Genomic DNA, 18,486 nt, shown 5'->3' with positions numbered 1-18,486 from the left:
AATACTTAAGTTTTATTATTATTTATATTGTTAACTTATTATATAGTTAATATTGACTGCCTTGGACAGATTTCACTTTGGACAATAAAGCTACTGGCAATTCCTTTCTGGAGAGGACTTTCAGTACATAGCTAAGTATTTTAAATCCTTGTGTTTAATTATCTTTTGCAGAGGAAAACATAACTGGGTATAGCTGATTATTAGCTTTCTGTGTAAAAATCAAAACTAAATATATCTAATACTTCTTAATCAGTCTTCTCCCAAATCAGGTTTGTCATGCATATCTGTTGTTTACAGACAGATGATAGTTATTGCACTGAAGGGTCACTAAATGCCAAACATATTTTTCTTTACAAACATAGTTTTGAATATGCCATTTATCATTTAGAGAAAAAAATATAGGTAGTATAGGAACTCATTGGCTGACAAATACTAGTCAAAAGCTTTTTTTTTTTTTTTTTTTTTTAAATAAAGATATCACCGTGAAATGTGCACAGAAGTCTTAATTTGACAGAAGACACTAAAAATATTTTAAAGGAAATATTTGCATGTTCTGTTTTGGAGGGTCCCTGTGCTGTGTCCTGTCCTCTTCTTCCCTTCAGCTGGAATTAGTATAATTTATCAGTATATTATTTTTATTAGTAGTATAATTCCAGTGTGTTTTTTCTCCCTAATTAAAGTTTTTTACCTCTTTTTTTTCATTTTAAATAACATTTTATTGTTTCTGCTGATGCACCATCAATAATTTAATATGCATTTATCCTATATTTCCGTAAGTGTTAAGTTGACATACATAATTTGTTTTTTTTTTTTTTTTTTTTTTTTAAGGATATACTTAGATTTCTGTCTGTGTTGTATGTATTTTTTGACACATGCAGAATTATCAGCCACAGATTTTGGCCGGTCCAAATACAGTGTTTATTTTTATTTTCTACGGTGAATGACTCTAAGACTGTGTACTGGCAGTACTTGCACAAAAAGTACTTGCACATCTAACAAACAGAATTACATTTTAAAGTATGTGAAAGCTAGTTATGAAATTTCATAAACCCAAGATGGGTTATTGGAAGTTGTTAATATTATTTAGAGTGGCCTCTTTAAATGTCTGCTACTTCTCTCTTACCTGTTCACTTATTTTCAGTTTTCTGTCTTTGGAATTGTTGTTTTTCACCTTTTATTTCAGTATGGATTATTGTGTATGTACAAATGTGTAATTCTCTATGAACTTGTAGAAAACCTGGGTCTGCCATGGACTCTTGATGTGCTCAGTAATACAGATGTAATGAATTAATTTATTAAATACTTGATAGCAATAGAAAATACTTATACTCAAGATTTGGGATTGTGTTTTAATCAAACCAGAGAGTTATGGGTTGATTTTTAGTGTCTTTCTGTGTAAATGATTTGCTGAAACTCCACCTCTTCACTTTTTCTTTGAAGTATATTAATTAGGATTTGTTTGTTTGTTTGTTTTAACAAAACATTTAGAACATGTTTGAAATTAGACATTTCCAGGGTAACTTCTCATCTTGAAGAGAGAGGGGGAGAGGGAGAAGCCACAAAATAACCCCATCTTATGTTTAAATAATAATATTAGTGTGTGTATGTATATATAAAAAAGTAAATCTCCTAACTCCTTTCTCTCTCTTTTGTGTAAGGATCACCACTGTCTACTAGGAATTGTCATTTGAATTCATTTTTATTCCTGTCTACTTGAGTAGTTATATATCTGGGACTTGAGTAGAAAGATACTTAGTTTCATATTTCTCATGTAACTTCTTGGAAGAATGTCTAAATAATTGGTACATGTTGTCAGGTCTTCAAAATAGTTTTAATTGTGCTCTGATCTTGATAGCAGTTTCCTGGTGCCTTTTTTTTTTTCCTGGTGTACCCCTACCCACTGGTTTAAACCATCTATTTGAAGAATTCAGTATTTTGTTTTGCATCACAATAAATTATTAAATAGAATTAAAACCAAGTTGTTGCCCAAGAGGAAGTTCATTTGTTTCATTTTGACTTCCTCTCCGCCCCCCCCCCCCATCACCTTTCCTTCCCACCACCTCCCACTTGCTTGCTCCTGTAATTTGTGAAAGAGCTTCTATGGGTAGGGTCCACCTAGCTTGGCCTAGGAAGCTGTCTTCCTTCTGTTAGTCTTTGGTACAGCACTTGGTACAGGCCACGAGATGCAATTGTTCCTGCATGTCCCTATTTGCGGTTAAGAGGGGATGGACGTCTATGCTCATGTAAAATCCTGATTCATTTTGAACACAATTTTACATGATGTCAAACATGGGCTTGTATTAGGAATCGGGGCCTTCATGAGTTTGCTGAAGCAAGTAGTAGTTTTTCATTAAGTCTAAGCAGTACCCAGTCCAGTGAAGTAGTCATGCTTGCTGATGCTCTTAAATAAGTAACAGCAAGAACTTGTGTCATTATACGCTTCCTATGTTTTAACGAGTTTTGCTGAAGCCATGTGAAGTATCTATAAAACAAGAAGACTGTAAATTGAAATTGGCATGCATGTTTTTTCTCTACTTTATTTCAGGCAGCTGACAATGAAAGACAGTGGATGTTAACTTTGGAGATACGACCAACTCAATACAGTGAACACTTTTCTAGTAAACTATTTAAACTACTTTGTATGACAAATAGGTATTTAGAGTTAAATAAAAATGCATATATTCCATTTTGAGTAATTGCTCGAGGCTAACTTATTTTAAAGTTGCAGTCATTAGTTATTAAATTAAATGAATTAATAGATCTTTTTAATGTATTTTGTACTGCTGGAGTGAGTTGCATAAACATTAGTAGGAGGACTAGAAGAAAAGCAGAACTCTTCCAACGTGGTGCTTAATCAAATTTCTTTAAAAATGCAAATGTATTTTCAACTTTGGGGAAAATAAAACCATGCCTTCTCTCTGCAGATTAATTCCATGCTGTTATCTGGAAACTGAGTCAGAGATTAATTTTGGTACAGTGACTGCAAACAGTAAAGTAATTAGTAAAGAGATCAGTATTGCTAACCATGGATCATCATCAGGTAAATATTAAATATGCACTGAATTATGAAAATATTTATTTTCTTAGGAAATGTATTTTTTTTTTGTGAGTTAACACCTCAGTGGCTAAGTAGGAATTAACTGAAGTTCTGCGTTATTTCTATTATTCCTATTATAGCTAAAGGTTCTTGTATTGGGTTTATGTGGCAAAGTTTTGGTAGTGGGGGAGCTTTAGCAGGGGCCTCTGTGAGCAGAGCCCCATGTCAGACCACAGCCAGCTCCAGCCGGCTCCAAAAGGGACCTGCTGCTGGCCAGAGCCGAGCCAGGGAGTGATGCTGAGTGGGTCTCTGGGAGAGCAGAGTTAAGGAACAGGAAAAACACCATGCAACAGCAGCTGGGAGAGAGGAGTAAGAACATGTGAGGGAACCAGCCCTGCAGACCCATAAGCCTTTTTTCCATCAGATTTTCTCCCCCTCTTTCTTCTGAGGAGGGGGAGTGAGAGAGCTGTGTGGTGATGCTGAGCTACCTACCTGTGCGTTCTGCAAGTGATCCATTGGCCACATGCAAAATTAGAATAAAAGCAGTGGTTAGTGAAGAATTTATCAAGGGCAGACAAAGGCAGAGCTGCTCAATCTGTGTGTGTAGTCTCAGAATCGGAACACAGCAGGTTGTGCTGGCAGGCATCATATAAACTACAGCAGCAGAAGTGCTGTATGCAGCCTGTGAATCAAGGCATTTCATATCTCGTGCTAAAAGTATGAGTGCTTTGTTCCTGCTTCTGATGTCATATTAGAGATCAGCTGTTGTTTGAGGTAAAACAGTATGTTTTTCCTACAACATTTGAAACAATTTCTTGCTACCTATAATGGCAAAAAATTAGTGCTGCTGGTGAAATAGACATTTACTAATCTTTTCACATTTAAACAAATGTTTGTATGTCAGAGAAAGATTAACTGTTCTCTTCTGCAATTAATTGGATAGTGTATGAATCAAGCTATGAAAAGTATTACTATTTGCAGGTAATAGATCTCTCTTTGGATCTGTGAAATTTCTAGACTGTGGCTGCCTAGAGCTGTGCATAAAATATTCCCAAATTTATAAAAATGTTACTTATAATGGCTTTGTGATATATTCAGTTCTGACTGGAATGTAAGTACCTTTCCTGTTGCAATGACAACTTGCACAGTTGCATTGAATATGTGGATGTTTCATTTCAAAAATCCTGGGAAGAATGCTGTACTCTGTTAGAAATAGTTTTGGAAAAGGTTAACTTTGTGTTTCCTGTTTCCATAAGAAAATGTACTGCTTGTAAATGCCTGCTTTATGTCATTTGTGAATGCAAATGTTTCATAGGAAAATATCGATCTACAACTTCTAAGTTGTGCAATGTATTATTCCTTTTAGGTACATTTGAGATATCATATGATGGGGTTGTGTTACTTAATATAGAACCTACCAGTGGAGTGGTGGAGCCTGATTCTTTAAAGGTGGTTAAAGTGGCTATCTGTACAGATGTCCCAAGAGTTATCAAAGAAGTAATAAAGTGAGTGAGTATGACTGATGGAATACAGGTCTATACATTTTTTAAAATTAATTCTAAAGATTTTACTATGAATTTGTTTACTATATATAAATAAAGCTCCCTAGTGTCAATTCCTGTCTTCAACGCTTATTTTCATTAAATGAACTTGATGTTTATATTATAACACTAGTGACAGGACCCGCGGGAACGGGGTTAAGCTGAGGCAGGGGAAATTTAGGCTGGACGTCAGGAGGGGGTTCTTCACAGAGAGGGTGGCTGCACACTGGAACAGGCTCCCCAGGGAAGTGGTCACTGCACCGAGCCTGTCTGAATTTAAGAAGAGATTGGACTGTGAACTTAGGCACATGGTCTGAACTTTTGGGTAGACCTGTGCGGTGTCAAGAGTTGGACTTGATGATCCTTAAGGGTCCCTTCCAACTCAGGATATTCTATGATTCTATGATCTCCGTGGAACAGTGATGCACAGGTGGTGTACCTGGCTGTTTTTTATAGAATTTTCTTGTAAGTTGTAATTACATGGCATGTGTGCACATCTCTATGTGCTGCTAACCAAGAGCTTCTGCATCTTCTACCTGCAGTGTTCTGTACCTTCCACACCACCAATTTTTTCTGGATTTCTATAACTTTGCTCTTTTTCTTTTGGTTGGATGTGTTTCACTAGTCTCAGAAAACATTATGATGTCCATTGGTGTATCTTATTTTCAACAGAAGGAATCTGTTCATAACCATTAACACTTTCAAGAATACACTGTTTTTATGTTTGCACCTAGTCTTCTTTCAGATTGTAAATATAGACTTTTTAGGCAGTGTCAGAATTTGGAGTTGATACAAATCTGGAAAGCCCTTTTCAATCCTATATTCTTCTAGTAGCAAAAAGGGTATGTGTGTTATTTTTTCCTGTTCCGTTTTGTTATATTACTTAAATTTAGAAGATCTTTGACTTAAAGTTGAGCTCTTATTCCTGTTCTTTCATTTTGTAGCCCTCTGGAAAAGGAAATTAAATGAAAAGAGAAGAGTTCTATTAGTTATTGACAGAGGAGCCTATATCTGTATTTGGCATCACAATTGCATCCACCTTCATATGGAATGCATTTCTCTGGTTATTGAGTTTCAACCTTTTGATTGCAAAGTGTCACACATTCTGCCTTTCCGTCTTTGAACTCCAGGGTACTACTACTGTCTTCCTCACCCCATGTTGGTTAAGCAGCCACTGCCTTCTGCAGTCTAGTTTAGACTTGTACAGTGTCTGTATGACCCTTTGGGTTTTGTGCTATCATCGTGAATAAGCATTCAGGAAGGAATCGCAACAGTTCTGTGCTTTCTCAGATGAACTTCTTCCCCAGTTGCCTGAGAGGAAAATTGCTAAGTATACGCCAAAATAGGGAGCTAGACACAACAATTGGCAGAGGTAAAAGAACAATATATCATCTGTGGACATCTCTGATTCTTTTGAGATGTTATTCCTATTGTTTCAAATAACAGTCTTCCAACAAAACAAAGAAAAGTAGGGGGAAGGAAAAAGTGAAAATTGAAGAAGTCTCCCCCAAACCTCACATTTTAATGTGTGATTCCTTCTGATTGGATATATATCTATTAGGTGTTGTATTGTCAAGTACACATTTTTTTTGCTTAGGTTATCTATGGAGAGATGACAATTTGTGTTGAAATGCTTTGATTTGATTTAGTTTTGCATAAAACAAATTGATTGTTTCTAACATTTTTGTACATTACCTGTTACATGCTACTGTTACTGACAGAGTGGAGTTGGAAGGACGTGGCTGCACTGAAGTATGGATCAAAGCTGTTGTGGTTGAACAAATTCTGAAAGTTCTAGGAGTGTCTTCTGGAAATGTATTGGAATGCATTAATTTTGGATCAGTTTACTTTGGGTCTTCAAAGACCGAACAAATATGTTTATACAATAAAAGTCCAGAGTGTATGGACTGGGTAGCAATACTGGAAGACAATAGCATTGGAGGAGAGATGGTAAGAAAATGTTCTTTGTTTTAAATTTAGTTTAGTTGAAGACTTGTTTTTGTTTCTGCATTCACATTCTTTTCTCAACATTCATCTTCTAGCATTGTTTTCTATGTCATGCTATTTCCTGATCAATAAACTTCCTGTCACTTCTGTCCAATCAGCAAATTGTTTACTATATATTTACCTTGGAATTAAGTTTTTTCAGTATTTCTGTTTCACTGTGTGACACCGTAGCATTAATGATGTTAAGTATGTTTTCCCTCATTGTCCACCCAGTCTCTTTTTTTCTTTTTTATTTTTTTCAGGAGTGGTTATGCTTGATTTAGTGGACTTGTTATGATTAAGCTATATAGGAGTTGTCAAAACACATTTTGGTTTTCCAAGGTGTTAAATGCTTAGTTTCACTTGCTTATCTCTGACAGTGAAGTAATCTGAGTAAGCATCATGTTTTATAAAAAAGGGAATTAAAAACATTGACATAGAAGTAGTTAATTAGCTGAGTGATATGGAACTATGTCTTACTGGCATTATTTACATTATGTCTTTCTATTTGTTTTGTAAGATGTGAAACCATGCATGGGGAAAAAAGCAAAACAAAAGGGTAGTTAGAGCTGGCTGAACTGTTGATATATCCATACTTTGATTATTATTTTTTTTTAGGGAACAGATCTTCAGAGGAGTGCAGATGCTGTTTTACAAGATTTAAGCCTCATAAATAAAACAGAAGGTGTAAATGTTTCCACTTTGATCCTGTGCTTTCCCAATCAAGGAACCTTGCTACCTTATGAGAAGTCTTTTCTTACATTGTGCTTTAGCCCAAAGTGAGTTATTAATGGCCCAAATTACAAACAAGAAAAAAAAAAAAAAAGTTTGCTTCTCTACCACATCTCTTTACATAATAGTTTAGAGAAATCATTTTAAGTTAATATGCAGATTTTTTTTTAATTACTTGATACTTATGTGTGTTAAAAGAAATTCCTTGGTGTGATACTAAAAATGATAAAGCCAAGTCAGAAGTGATTATCTGGGAGATGTCTTATAATTCATTAAGGATGCCTTTGAACCAGGAATTGGTTCAGCTTGTTTAAGCTGAAGAATTTTATTAGATTTTTTGCAAAGGGAACTAATTACTTCTCCAGTTAAATATGTTGAATCTCTAAAGATTGTTGAGTTGTGTGGTGTCAAATTAAATGCCTTTTTCAGGACTGCAGACTTATTTCATGAAGATGTCACATATTTGCAGAAATGGTAAAGAATAGATATTTCATTACCAGGAGAATGAAACATTTGCGAGCTTTCCTTGAAATTACAAAATAGTAAAGGAACATTTCTCCTTCAAGCAAGGGGGAGAAAAAGAATAAATTGAAAAAGCAAATTTTCTTACTGAAACTCTTCTTTAAAGATTACACGCACGTGAATCACTTATAGAAAACTTTTGTAGATGTATGAGAATGGAAAAGATACCAAATGACTAGTAGCATAGTCATACATATAGTGTTCGGTTAAATTTGTTACTTTCCCATTTTCTGAACTGAAGTGTAAAGGTCATTTAAAGCTGTAATCGATAGCAACAGCTGAATTACATGATGAAATTTTTTTTTTTTCTTTCGTCTAGTAATTAGACATTGTGATTCTTACAGGAAATTTAAAAAGGCCTTTGGAGTGAATGACTTGTCACCAAAACAAGATTATGTACTGTTTCTGAGATTTGAGGTTGTTGGGAATAAAGATGGCTATCTGAAGGCTTGTGGTGATGGTACCACACTGATCACAAGTATGTTACAGAAACATATAGTCACTATCAGAAATGTATATCTGGATGATAAGATTGTATATCTTGATTTTTGTTTCTTAATCTTCCACTTATTAATTTTATGGGAAACTTGTGTCTATCTTATATCAATTAAAAAAAATAAAATACATCTTTTAAGCCTCAGCACAAAAACCAGTTCTAATCATGAGTAGAAAGAAGAGCTAGTAGTGAACACCTAAAGCTTAAATGTAATGGTAAATATTTGGAATAGAGGGGAGGGGAAAAAAAAAAAAAAAAAAAAAAAAACAACAAAAAAACAGCAGCTGTTTGCAAGTCACCAGCACTTTGGTAATAATTCGGTGTTTTCAAGCGAGTATCTGTTCATCCTCAGATTTCTTAGTGAAAGAACAATACAGTACCTAGCTGCCATTATAAGTAAGCCTGAGTTCAAAGTTTATAGAAGACTGCATCATAAATCATACTGCATAACTGTATGGCTCCACTTTTGCAACCATACAAATATAGTATGAATTTTCTGCTTGTTAGCTAAAACAAGTGACAAGGTTTATTGTGTTTTTTATTTCATTACTATTTAATGTGTATATATGTCTTTCTAATACAGTGAATCATCCTCATCACACTGAGCTGGCTCTGAAAGGTTCTGGGATTCCTGTCATGTTAACTTTTAATCCAGGACCGGTTATTAAGTTTATGGACTGTTTCTCAGGTGAACAAACACAAGTTGTGTGCACACTCAAAAATGAATCTGAGTCCCTTCCAGTAAAATTCAGTTTCCGCAGGACTGCTCACTTTAATATTTCTCCTGAAAAAGGAAAAATAAAAAAATGTTCTACAAAGGTAATTACCTCTTTCCCATAGATTATGTAGACAAAGAGATTATTTTACTCTACATGGGTCAGTACTAGATTTTTTTTTTTTTAATTAAAATAGAATAGTTCCATTATATTTAATACCAGCCAAATGTATATTTTTTTTTCCGGCTTTCGTAGAGTCATTTAATGCTCTTACCTGTACTTCAGGAAGCAACAGGTATTATTTTAAAATTGGAAAAGATAATTGTAGTAATAAGGAAACTTGACGCAGGTTTTGCCTGGCTTTACTTTTTTGGGGGGAATTTTACTGACTTGAGCAGAGCAATTTAAACTCAAACCTTTGTTAGGATTATTTTCATTTCCTTCACTTAATCACAAATACCTGAGTAACATACTTCTTTAACGGAGGAAGCTATGTTAATTTTAAGTTGAATATGGAGGCATTTATAATTTAACAGAACTCTAACTCAGGAAGCAAGAGAACAGTGTGTCTCAGAAGTGAGTTAGCAAGAATTTGTTGATGTTCTAATTTGTAGCATGATACATATATTGCTAGGCTAAGTGTAGCCACTGGCGTATTTTTAAAGCACGGGGTTAAATACAGATCTTTAGGAGTAACTGGGAAGGGAAGTAACTCAAATAGTTAATTTACAACTTATTTGATTTCTTTTCTTCATAATGTCTCATAACTTTTCTTTTACAGGATGTGATATTTTCATTTTCTCCGCATCAAATAGGAACATTTAAAGTGAAGCAAATTGTTGATATCATTGGTACAGGACTAGAAAACAATTTACAGGTTTCGAAGACAAAATCTTTTCACCAAATATACCTGAGCTTGATTGGTGTGTGCAAATCTAAGCCAAAAAACATTGTATTCAAGATTAATCCTGGTAAGATACTAAAAAGATAAGTGCGACGTGATAAAACACTTTTAGAAGTACACTTTTTTAACATTTTTGGAAAGATTTTTTCACTTACTATTTTAGTTTTTTAAAAAAGTAATTTCTCTTGGGAGTTGAGAGAATGCTCAGCTGCAAAATGTATACCCAAAAAAACTATAAAATAATGGCAAGAAAAAATGGTTTGTATTTTAACAAAAATTGAATTCCTAAAGCATTTTCCTAATTTCCTAATTTTTAATCGTATTTTTATTTAACTTTTATACATCAGAAAATGAAGGTTTCAGTTTTTGACAGGTGCCATTACACAGTGCTAATATGCTCAAGTTTTCAACAGAGAGAGGTAAAGCACAGGGGGAAAAAAGTTAGATGGAGAACAGGGTGTTCTTTATTGGCTGTAAGTCACTACTGCCAAATGAATTTGCCAGTTAATACTGCCTGCTAGCTGGCTGTATCCATTGGTTCTTCCCATCCGATGAAGCCTATGACAGCATGAAAGTATTTCAGGTGATACAGTAGTTGGCCTCTTGATAAATTTTTCCTCATGGTATCATGTTCCCAATTTGTTTGATGAACAACCACTTAACAGTAGATTTGACTAAGCCCGTTGCTGGATTTTAAAACCAGTCATGGAAAAATTACCTTTTTGTGGCATCAAATGTGCCGTAGTATCTGCAGGTAGTACTAGTGCAACAGCACTGTGCTGTATAGTGGTGCATCTGACTTCTGTGTGTAGATGAATTAGAGGAGGGTAGCTGAATACTCCTTAACATACTGCTGCCTACTTGAAGATGTGTTGATTAATGGAAAAACAGAAAGACAATATCCATTTTATTCACTGAAAGTATTGAGGAGAAGTAAAAACAGGAAGTCATTATATGAACTGTAGAGTCGCCTACAAAACTGCTGTTCTTTCTACAAGTATCAGAGTGGTTGATAAGCTACTGGACTTTTTTGGTACTTTCAGGTAGGTATTTCATATCCAGGGCAATCAAGAATTGATGAGAAACTACAGTTTTAATAAATCCCAGAACTTCTGATGATTGTTTATATGAAATACAGAATCTGTGTTTTTCCTCTTTCAAAAGTACTACTAAAGTATATTTCTGTAGATCAACGTTTTGGTTCATATTTTGAGTCCTTATGAAATACGTACGTATAATACATTTCCAAACAGCTCTTGATTGTATACATGTATATGGAATCATAGAGTGGCTTGGGCTGGAAGGGACCTTACAGATCATCTAAATTCAGTCACCCCGCCATGGGCAGGGACACCTTCCACCAGAGCAGGTTGCCCAAAGCCCCATCCAGCCTGGCCTTGAACGCAACCCTGGATGGGGCATCTGCAGCTTCTATGGGCAACCTGTGCCTGGGTCTCGCCACCCTCTGAGTGAATAATTTCTTCCTTGCATCTAATCTAAAGCTACACTCTTTTAGCTTAACCCTGTTACCCCTTATCCTATCACTATCTTCCCTGATAAAGAGTCCCTTCTTATCTTTTCTGTAAGCCCTCTATAAGTACTGAAAGGCTGCTGTAAGGTCTCCCCAGAACCTTCTCTTCCGTAAGCTAAATAACCTCAGCTTTCTCAGCCTGTCTTCATAGGAGAGGTGTTCTAGACCTCTGATCTTGTTTGTGACCCTACTCTAGAACCACTCTGATGGGTTCAGGTCTCTCACGCTGGGGGCCCTAGGCTGAATGCAGCACTCCCAGCAGTGTCTCAAGAGAGCAGCACAGAGGGGGAGAGTCACCTCCCTGGACCTGCTGGCCATGTTTCTTTTGATGCAGCCCGGGGTACGGTTGGCTTTCTGGGCTGCAGGTGTACATTGCTGGTCCATGCCAAGCTTTTTGTCTACCAGTACCCCTAAGCCCTTCTCTGCAGAGCTGCTCTCTGTCCATTCCTTGCCTAGCCTATATTCATGTTTGGGATTGTGCTAATCCAGGTGCAGTACCTTGCACTTGGCCTTGCTGCACTGCATGGGTTTCATACAGGCCTGCCTATCAAGGTCCCTGGGGATGGTATCCCTTCACTACAGCGTGCTGACTGCACTGCACAGCTTGGTGTCATCAGCAAAATTCCTGAGGGTGCACTCAATCCTACTGTCCGTGTCACCAACAAATTGTGCTGGTCTCAGTACTGACCCCTGAGGAACACTAGATAGTGATCTTCGCTTGGACACTTGAGCTATTGAGTGCAACCATCCAGAAACCTTGCCCACTGAGTGGTACATCTGTCAAGTCCATGTCTGTCCTATTTAGAGATAGGGCTGCTGTGTGGGGCAGTGTCAAAAGCTTTGCAGAAGTTCAGGTAGACAATGTCAGTTGCTTTTCCTTATCCACCAATGCTGTAACCCTGTCATAGGAAGCCACCAAATTTGTCAGGCAAGATTTGGCCATACACACATATGCATACTTTTACATATTTATTTATTTATTTATTTATTTATTTATTTATTTCAAATGGTAATGATAATCAGAGTTTAAACTTTAGTGATATTTCTTGATTTCCTTCTCATATTCCCTGGTGGCTGTCAGCTTTTCAAAATCCTGTTTTCTACCATTTATTCTATTAGTGACCCCATTCTGCTCCAACTTGCGGGATAATAGAGATGTTATGAGAAACATCTCTGTTATATAGGCTACTGATACCCATGTTTTGCTTTTAAGCTTCATTGTGATGTGGGGGGAATGTGAAGGTTATCAGATCCTTATATCAACGGACTGTGTTTTCCTGTTCACTTCTCCCAGTCTCTGTGGATGTGTTTTTGTGCTTGCCTGTGTGTCTCCAATAGTTTGGACTATAGAAAATAGTTATTCTTGTAGCCATTTTAGACAAATCAGGGTTAAGGCTAAAGTAGATAGAACTACTGTGTTTAATGTATCAGTTTTCGTGGGGGGAGGAAGGTGCAGTCCAATAATTATTTATTTTTAGTGCTGCTTTAAACATAGGTATCTTTATATAAGGAGAGGTGAGCAAACACAAGGACTTGTTGCTGTCATTATTTTCCTCTGTGATCTATATGTGCTTTTCTAAAATTTCACCGAAAAATATTTGAGCTCTCCTTTATGTTGTAGTAGCTTGGGAGTCTGTCAAAAACTTGCTTTTGCAGCCCTTGTGACAAGCTTTAGGACGCTGCAGACAGTGCCGTCACAGTTGTGGCTCTAAGTGTTTGGTTGTGTGTACATGCAAGATAAAGTGCCCCAGCTGGACACAACGGAAGTGGTTTGGGCTCCGGTATTTATTTGACTGTGACGAAAGTTGTTGGCTCTTGTTATGGTACTCATGTCTGAGGAAAACAGTAGGATGGACAACTGCTGGTTGGGTTACTGGGTGAACAATTATAAATTATGAAATGTTTTGTCTGATATAGTACTTTGAATTTTGTTTTGAGAGGTCTAGTATAATTGTATGTAACGTGTTTTATTTGAATTTTAAGGTATAACACCAATGATTTCCAATGCAACTGGACAGTTTGTAGCTGATGGCACAGGACAGTGCACTGATATTGCACCTGTGGCAATGCTTAAATCAACCCAAACACAAATTCATACTCACGAGATAAACAGAAATTATAAGGGTGCATTTATAGCTTTTCCTAATGACCGCTCTGCCAGCATTAGGCCTAGCGAACGGAATAAAAAATACAGGTAACAAATTAAGCAAATATAATATTTAAAAATAATAATTTATATATACTGCACAGTAGATTAAGACTCATGACAGCTTACTGTCTTTTTTTCAGTCTGAAAGTTGTCTAAAATTCATTAACTATGAACCTCTTGCACCTCTTTTTTGTGTGTGTGTGTGTTTGTATTTGTGTGTGTGAAACTACAAATGTAGCTATTACAGTTTGTGTTTTATTTTTATGGTTGCCTTTACAAGGTCAAATATTAATAATAAGCTGTGATAAAAAGAATGTTTGGGGTGAAAAATATATGTAGCAAAATCAATATATTATAGTTCTAAGAAAACCCAGAATCATTTAATACAAATAATGAAATTGTGATTCTTTCTCAATATTTAGGACTATTTTTACAAAGACTGAGAGATATAATTACATAGATCCACAGTTTTCTTATACTGACTATGAACAACTGTTGAAAGAAGTACACAAGGAATACTATGCCGATTTCATTTCTAGTTTAAGGCAGTGTCGCTTGCAGAAAGATGCCACCAGGTAAGACTTTTGTTTGAAGGATAAATAAACACTTGAGGCTTGTATGAAAAATATATGTATACATGCAGAATAGATTTAGTGGCACCAATCTTATGCCGAATTTTATCGCATCCAGAAATGCTTATGGTCTTGGGATCTTCATTTATAAAGTATTCAAAACCAGTTTTGGTCAAGCATTGATTTAGACACTTGAAGATTACTTCCAGGGCAAAACTTAGGTTCAAGGCCATGGAACTTGAAATAAAACCTACGATGAACTTAAGATACCAGGTTTTATGAAGAGTTGCTTGTGGCTCATTGCAAAAAAGTGTTTATGGTTGTGCTGGAATCTTTTTTTATATATAATAAATCGTATGTATTTCTAATCAATATGTGTAGCTCACCCATAGTGATGGGTTCAATAAGTGAGTTATAATATAACTTGTGCAGTGTAACTGAGAAGATCAAAGGATGGTGCTGGCATTCTAGATTTAACTAACACAAATTTATGGAGTAAGAATTTGCTGTGTTTGCTTGGTATGTTGTGGAACAAACCTTGGAAAACTATAGTCTGGGAAAACTTTACATGACAGTTCTGATGTTTTTAATTTTATTAAAAATATGCATTTTATTAAAAAATAAAAGCCTGTAAAACCTTCCTCCAAGGCAAGAGAAGTAATACCTTAAGACTGGTAAGTCTCAAAACTTGTTATTTAAAAATGTATATGGGCAGAGGGTTATTGTTGTAGTTTTGTTGCAGGAAGAACGGCCGAAAACACGACAGGCACTAGTATGGTCAGATCATGCTCCCCTTTATTACCCAAATAGCCTGACTTTTATAGCGAACTTAACAGGGGCGGATAGTGTCTCACACAAGATTATTGGTCAAAAGCACTCAGACAAACAACTGCAAGAGAACAACCCCACCTGCAAGAAAACAACCCACTTGTGATTAGCAGTCACGTAGATCCCGTCCTTGAAGCCAGCTGCTGGCAACAATATTTTTCTAAATTCCTCAACTGGGCAATGTGGAAACACTGTCATGGGAACTTCTCATAGTCGTCATAGTCTTCTCATAGAGTTGGTTTGCTCAGCTGCAGCAAGTCATGGGATCTTTGCTGTTTCAAAAATCCCTCAACATAGTTTCAATTTTAAGTTGTTCTGTGTACATATGTCATGATTCAAACAAGGCCTGCAGAGATGGATGTATTGTATTTTTTTCTGCATGCACAGGGTACATGGTTTTCTTGGAAGGCACTGGTATTGTGCTGTTTCTGTGACCATAACTTATATGACCATAACACATTAAAGGTGTGTTTCAAGAGGAGCAAGAACAGAAAGGCACATTTCACAATTACCAGATGAATTTACGGTTGTTATTGAAGTCAGTATAATTTTCTAAATACTTGATATGATACCTCTGTGTAAGTTCTCTGGAAGTTTAAAATTGCATAGTTGCAGGTGAAATTGATTGGCGCTTAACCATGATCAAGAAAAGGTAACTGATCAGAAAATTAAGCTATAAGTGGTCCAGCTCAAACATACACATATTAAAGGATCCTTTGTTATCTTGTCATTTGTTATCTTTTAAGTGTGTCACTTTACGACATCGTTGTTCTTCAAGGTATATTCTAGACATGATATAATTACATTCTGGTAGCCATAATACTTTTAATACATTTAGCTAGGCATGCAATGGTTGACAGTTGTTAACAATGGTTAACAAACATGCAATGGTTGTTAGTCCTTGTCTAAACAATAAAAGATATAAAAGACTTTTAAATGCATTTGTTATATTTGATTTTTTTCTAATGAAATATCCTCACTTAAAGTATTATTTGTTGTATTAAATAATCTTAGGTAGTTTAAAGTGTAGAACATAAAACGCTCAAAATTCTAGATTTCCTTATTCTTTTTTTCCCCTTGCCTATAGGCAGTTTTATATTTATAATAATTCTGTGAGCATAGGCCTTAAACCTGCAGAAGGACTTGTGTCACCAAAGATCTCAATCACAGATCTTCACAAGGAGGAGTTACAGTTCAAAATGCTTTCTTTAGATGAGAATTGCCCATTAACTAGTCGAAGACTGTCAGCAAGTGCGTCTAAATCTTCAGTTAAAGAAGTAAGTTAAATGCTTCGGTAATAATGTAAACATAAAATGTTTAACACACAGACACACACACACACACATGTGTATATATATATATATGTATATGAATAGTAAATTTTGGTTCCGTTCTGAGAAAATGTCTTGTGCTTATCCCAGATTTGGAGCAGGCTTAGTGCTATGCCATCCTCTACCCAAGAGAAGGAAGATTGTAGTCTAACTTTGACACCCAAACAGCTTCATCAAATACTAATTGGTAAGATTTTTACTTTTGTTATTAAACAAATATGGTTGTTATAAAAGCACTTATTTGTAGCAACACAGTGTATGTTCATAATTTTTCACCTTAAATAGAAAACAGATTAATTCGGTGGTAGCTTGATATATACATTAGTGTTTAACTGAAGCTTTGTACTCAGCAGACGATAGGGAGATACAATTAGGTATTGAAGTGTGAACGGAGAGCTTTCTTTAAAGACCAGTTATGGTATAGCTCATTATGGAGAAATGAATGCTGCATAACATGAGGGCTGCTCATACTCTTATGGCTTGTACTGGGTAATATCTAGATCAGCATTAATATCATCAGTGTTTGTGGGAGTCTTCAAAATGTTTCTTTGAGATAATAGTAATGGCCCAACAGAGTAAAACTTCTTCAGGATTCTCCTTCAAAATAATTCCAGTGGGAAGCTCTGTGATGCGGAGTGCCGTCTAAAGTTTGTGAGGGGTTCATCTATTAACAACATGTTGGGCTGTGGTGCTTTCAACCTGATGGGCAGCTAAACTCCACCACATTTTTCTCCTACTCCCTTTCCTCAAAGGAACGGGGGGAAAAAACATGGAAAAGGGCTCAAGGGCAAGGATAAGGTCAGCGAGATCACTCATCAATTACTGTCATAGGCAAAACAGATTCAGCATAAAGCAGGTTAATATAATTTATTGCCAACTAATATCTGACTAAAGCAGTCTTCTATTTCTCTTCTGGAGAACTAAAAGCAACTAAAAATGGCTTCCCCAATACACTCTAATCTTCCTCCTCCTGGTCAGTGCAGGGGAAGGGGGAACGAGAGTTGTGGTCAGTCCATAGCGCTTTGTCTCTGCTGCTCTCTCTTCCTCACACTCTTTCTCTGCTCCAGTGTGGGGATGCTGCCCATGTCAAGCACTGCTCCCACACGGCTCCGTCCCACAGGGTCCATCCATCCCCCAGGAGCAAACTGCTCCAGCACGGGTCCCCCACGGATGGGCGGCAGCTCCCCCCAGACCCCCTGCTCCTGTGTGGGCTCCTCTCCACGGGCTGCAGCTCTGGCCCGGGGCCTGCTCCTGCAGGGGCTCTCCATGGGCCGCAGCCTCCTCCAGGCCACATCCACCTGCTCCACTGGGGACTCCTCCACCCATGGGGGGGCTGCAGCATGGAGATCTGCTCCATGTGGGACCCATGGGCTGCAGGGGGACAGCCTGCTCCACCAGGGGCCTCTCCCTGCACAGCCCGCAGGGGAACTGCTGCTGCCTGCCTGGAGCACCTCCTGCTGCACTCACCTGGGGGGCTGCATGTTCTCACACCTCTTTCCCAGATGGTGTTGCATGGCGTTTTTTCCTTTTCTTAACTGTGCTTTCCCAGAGGCCCACCCGGCGTCACTCCCTGGCTTGACTCTGGCCAGTGACTGGTCCCTTTTGGAGGTGGCTGGAGCTGGCTCTGGTCTGACATGGGGCAGCTGCTGGGCTCTGCTCACAGAGGCCCCTGCTGCAGCCCCCCCACTACCAAAACATTGCCACATAAACCTAATATAGATATTAAAACAGGTCTGTTTTAAGGTCACAAGGTCCTGTCATATTATTTAGCTTCAAAATGAAAAACTTCATTACTTTCTGGGTTGTCTTTTTAATTTTCATTGAAGCTAGAACTTCAGTATTCTAGCTGTGTATACCAATATATTTGGGGAAAAGTAAATAATAAATACCATAAAAATAACCATATAAATAGAAAAAGTATGTACGGTTTTATAAAAATGTTTGATTAGTGCAATAAGCAGTGAAGTTTGCAGACCAGCATAAAAATCAGTGATAGCAGTAAATACAGGAGAGATCATTTTGTCACCACAAAATATATAATCTTGGTTTCAAATTATGAAAACAAATTGTCACATGTCAAGGAACAAATAAAATAAGTACTCTTATCATTAATCGTTGTTTTTCTAGCCAGTTAAATATCT

The 18,486-nt window shown here is 36.9% G+C and overlaps 1 protein-coding gene across 1 annotated transcript in view; it reads left to right on the top strand.

Annotated features, from left to right (window-relative positions):
- CFAP47 (cilia and flagella associated protein 47) overlaps positions 1-18,486 on the top strand; it is a gene marked incomplete at both ends in the record, with an annotated part of 301,646 nt that overhangs the window by 3,556 nt on the left and 279,604 nt on the right. The window contains 11 exon segments of the mRNA XM_082784753.1: positions 2,925-3,040; positions 4,404-4,542; positions 6,300-6,528; positions 7,183-7,343; positions 8,163-8,296; positions 8,898-9,133; positions 9,812-10,001; positions 13,449-13,659; positions 14,037-14,189; positions 16,102-16,291; positions 16,436-16,532. Of these exon segments, the coding sequence (XP_082640879.1) occupies positions 2,925-3,040; positions 4,404-4,542; positions 6,300-6,528; positions 7,183-7,343; positions 8,163-8,296; positions 8,898-9,133; positions 9,812-10,001; positions 13,449-13,659; positions 14,037-14,189; positions 16,102-16,291; positions 16,436-16,532 (1,856 nt within the window).

Source organism: Aythya marila, assembly GCF_965140915.1.
Source record: "Aythya marila genome assembly, chromosome: 1".
NCBI classification, from domain to species: Eukaryota; Metazoa; Chordata; class Aves; order Anseriformes; family Anatidae; genus Aythya; species Aythya marila.
This window is presented reverse-complemented; position numbering and strand designations above follow the sequence as displayed.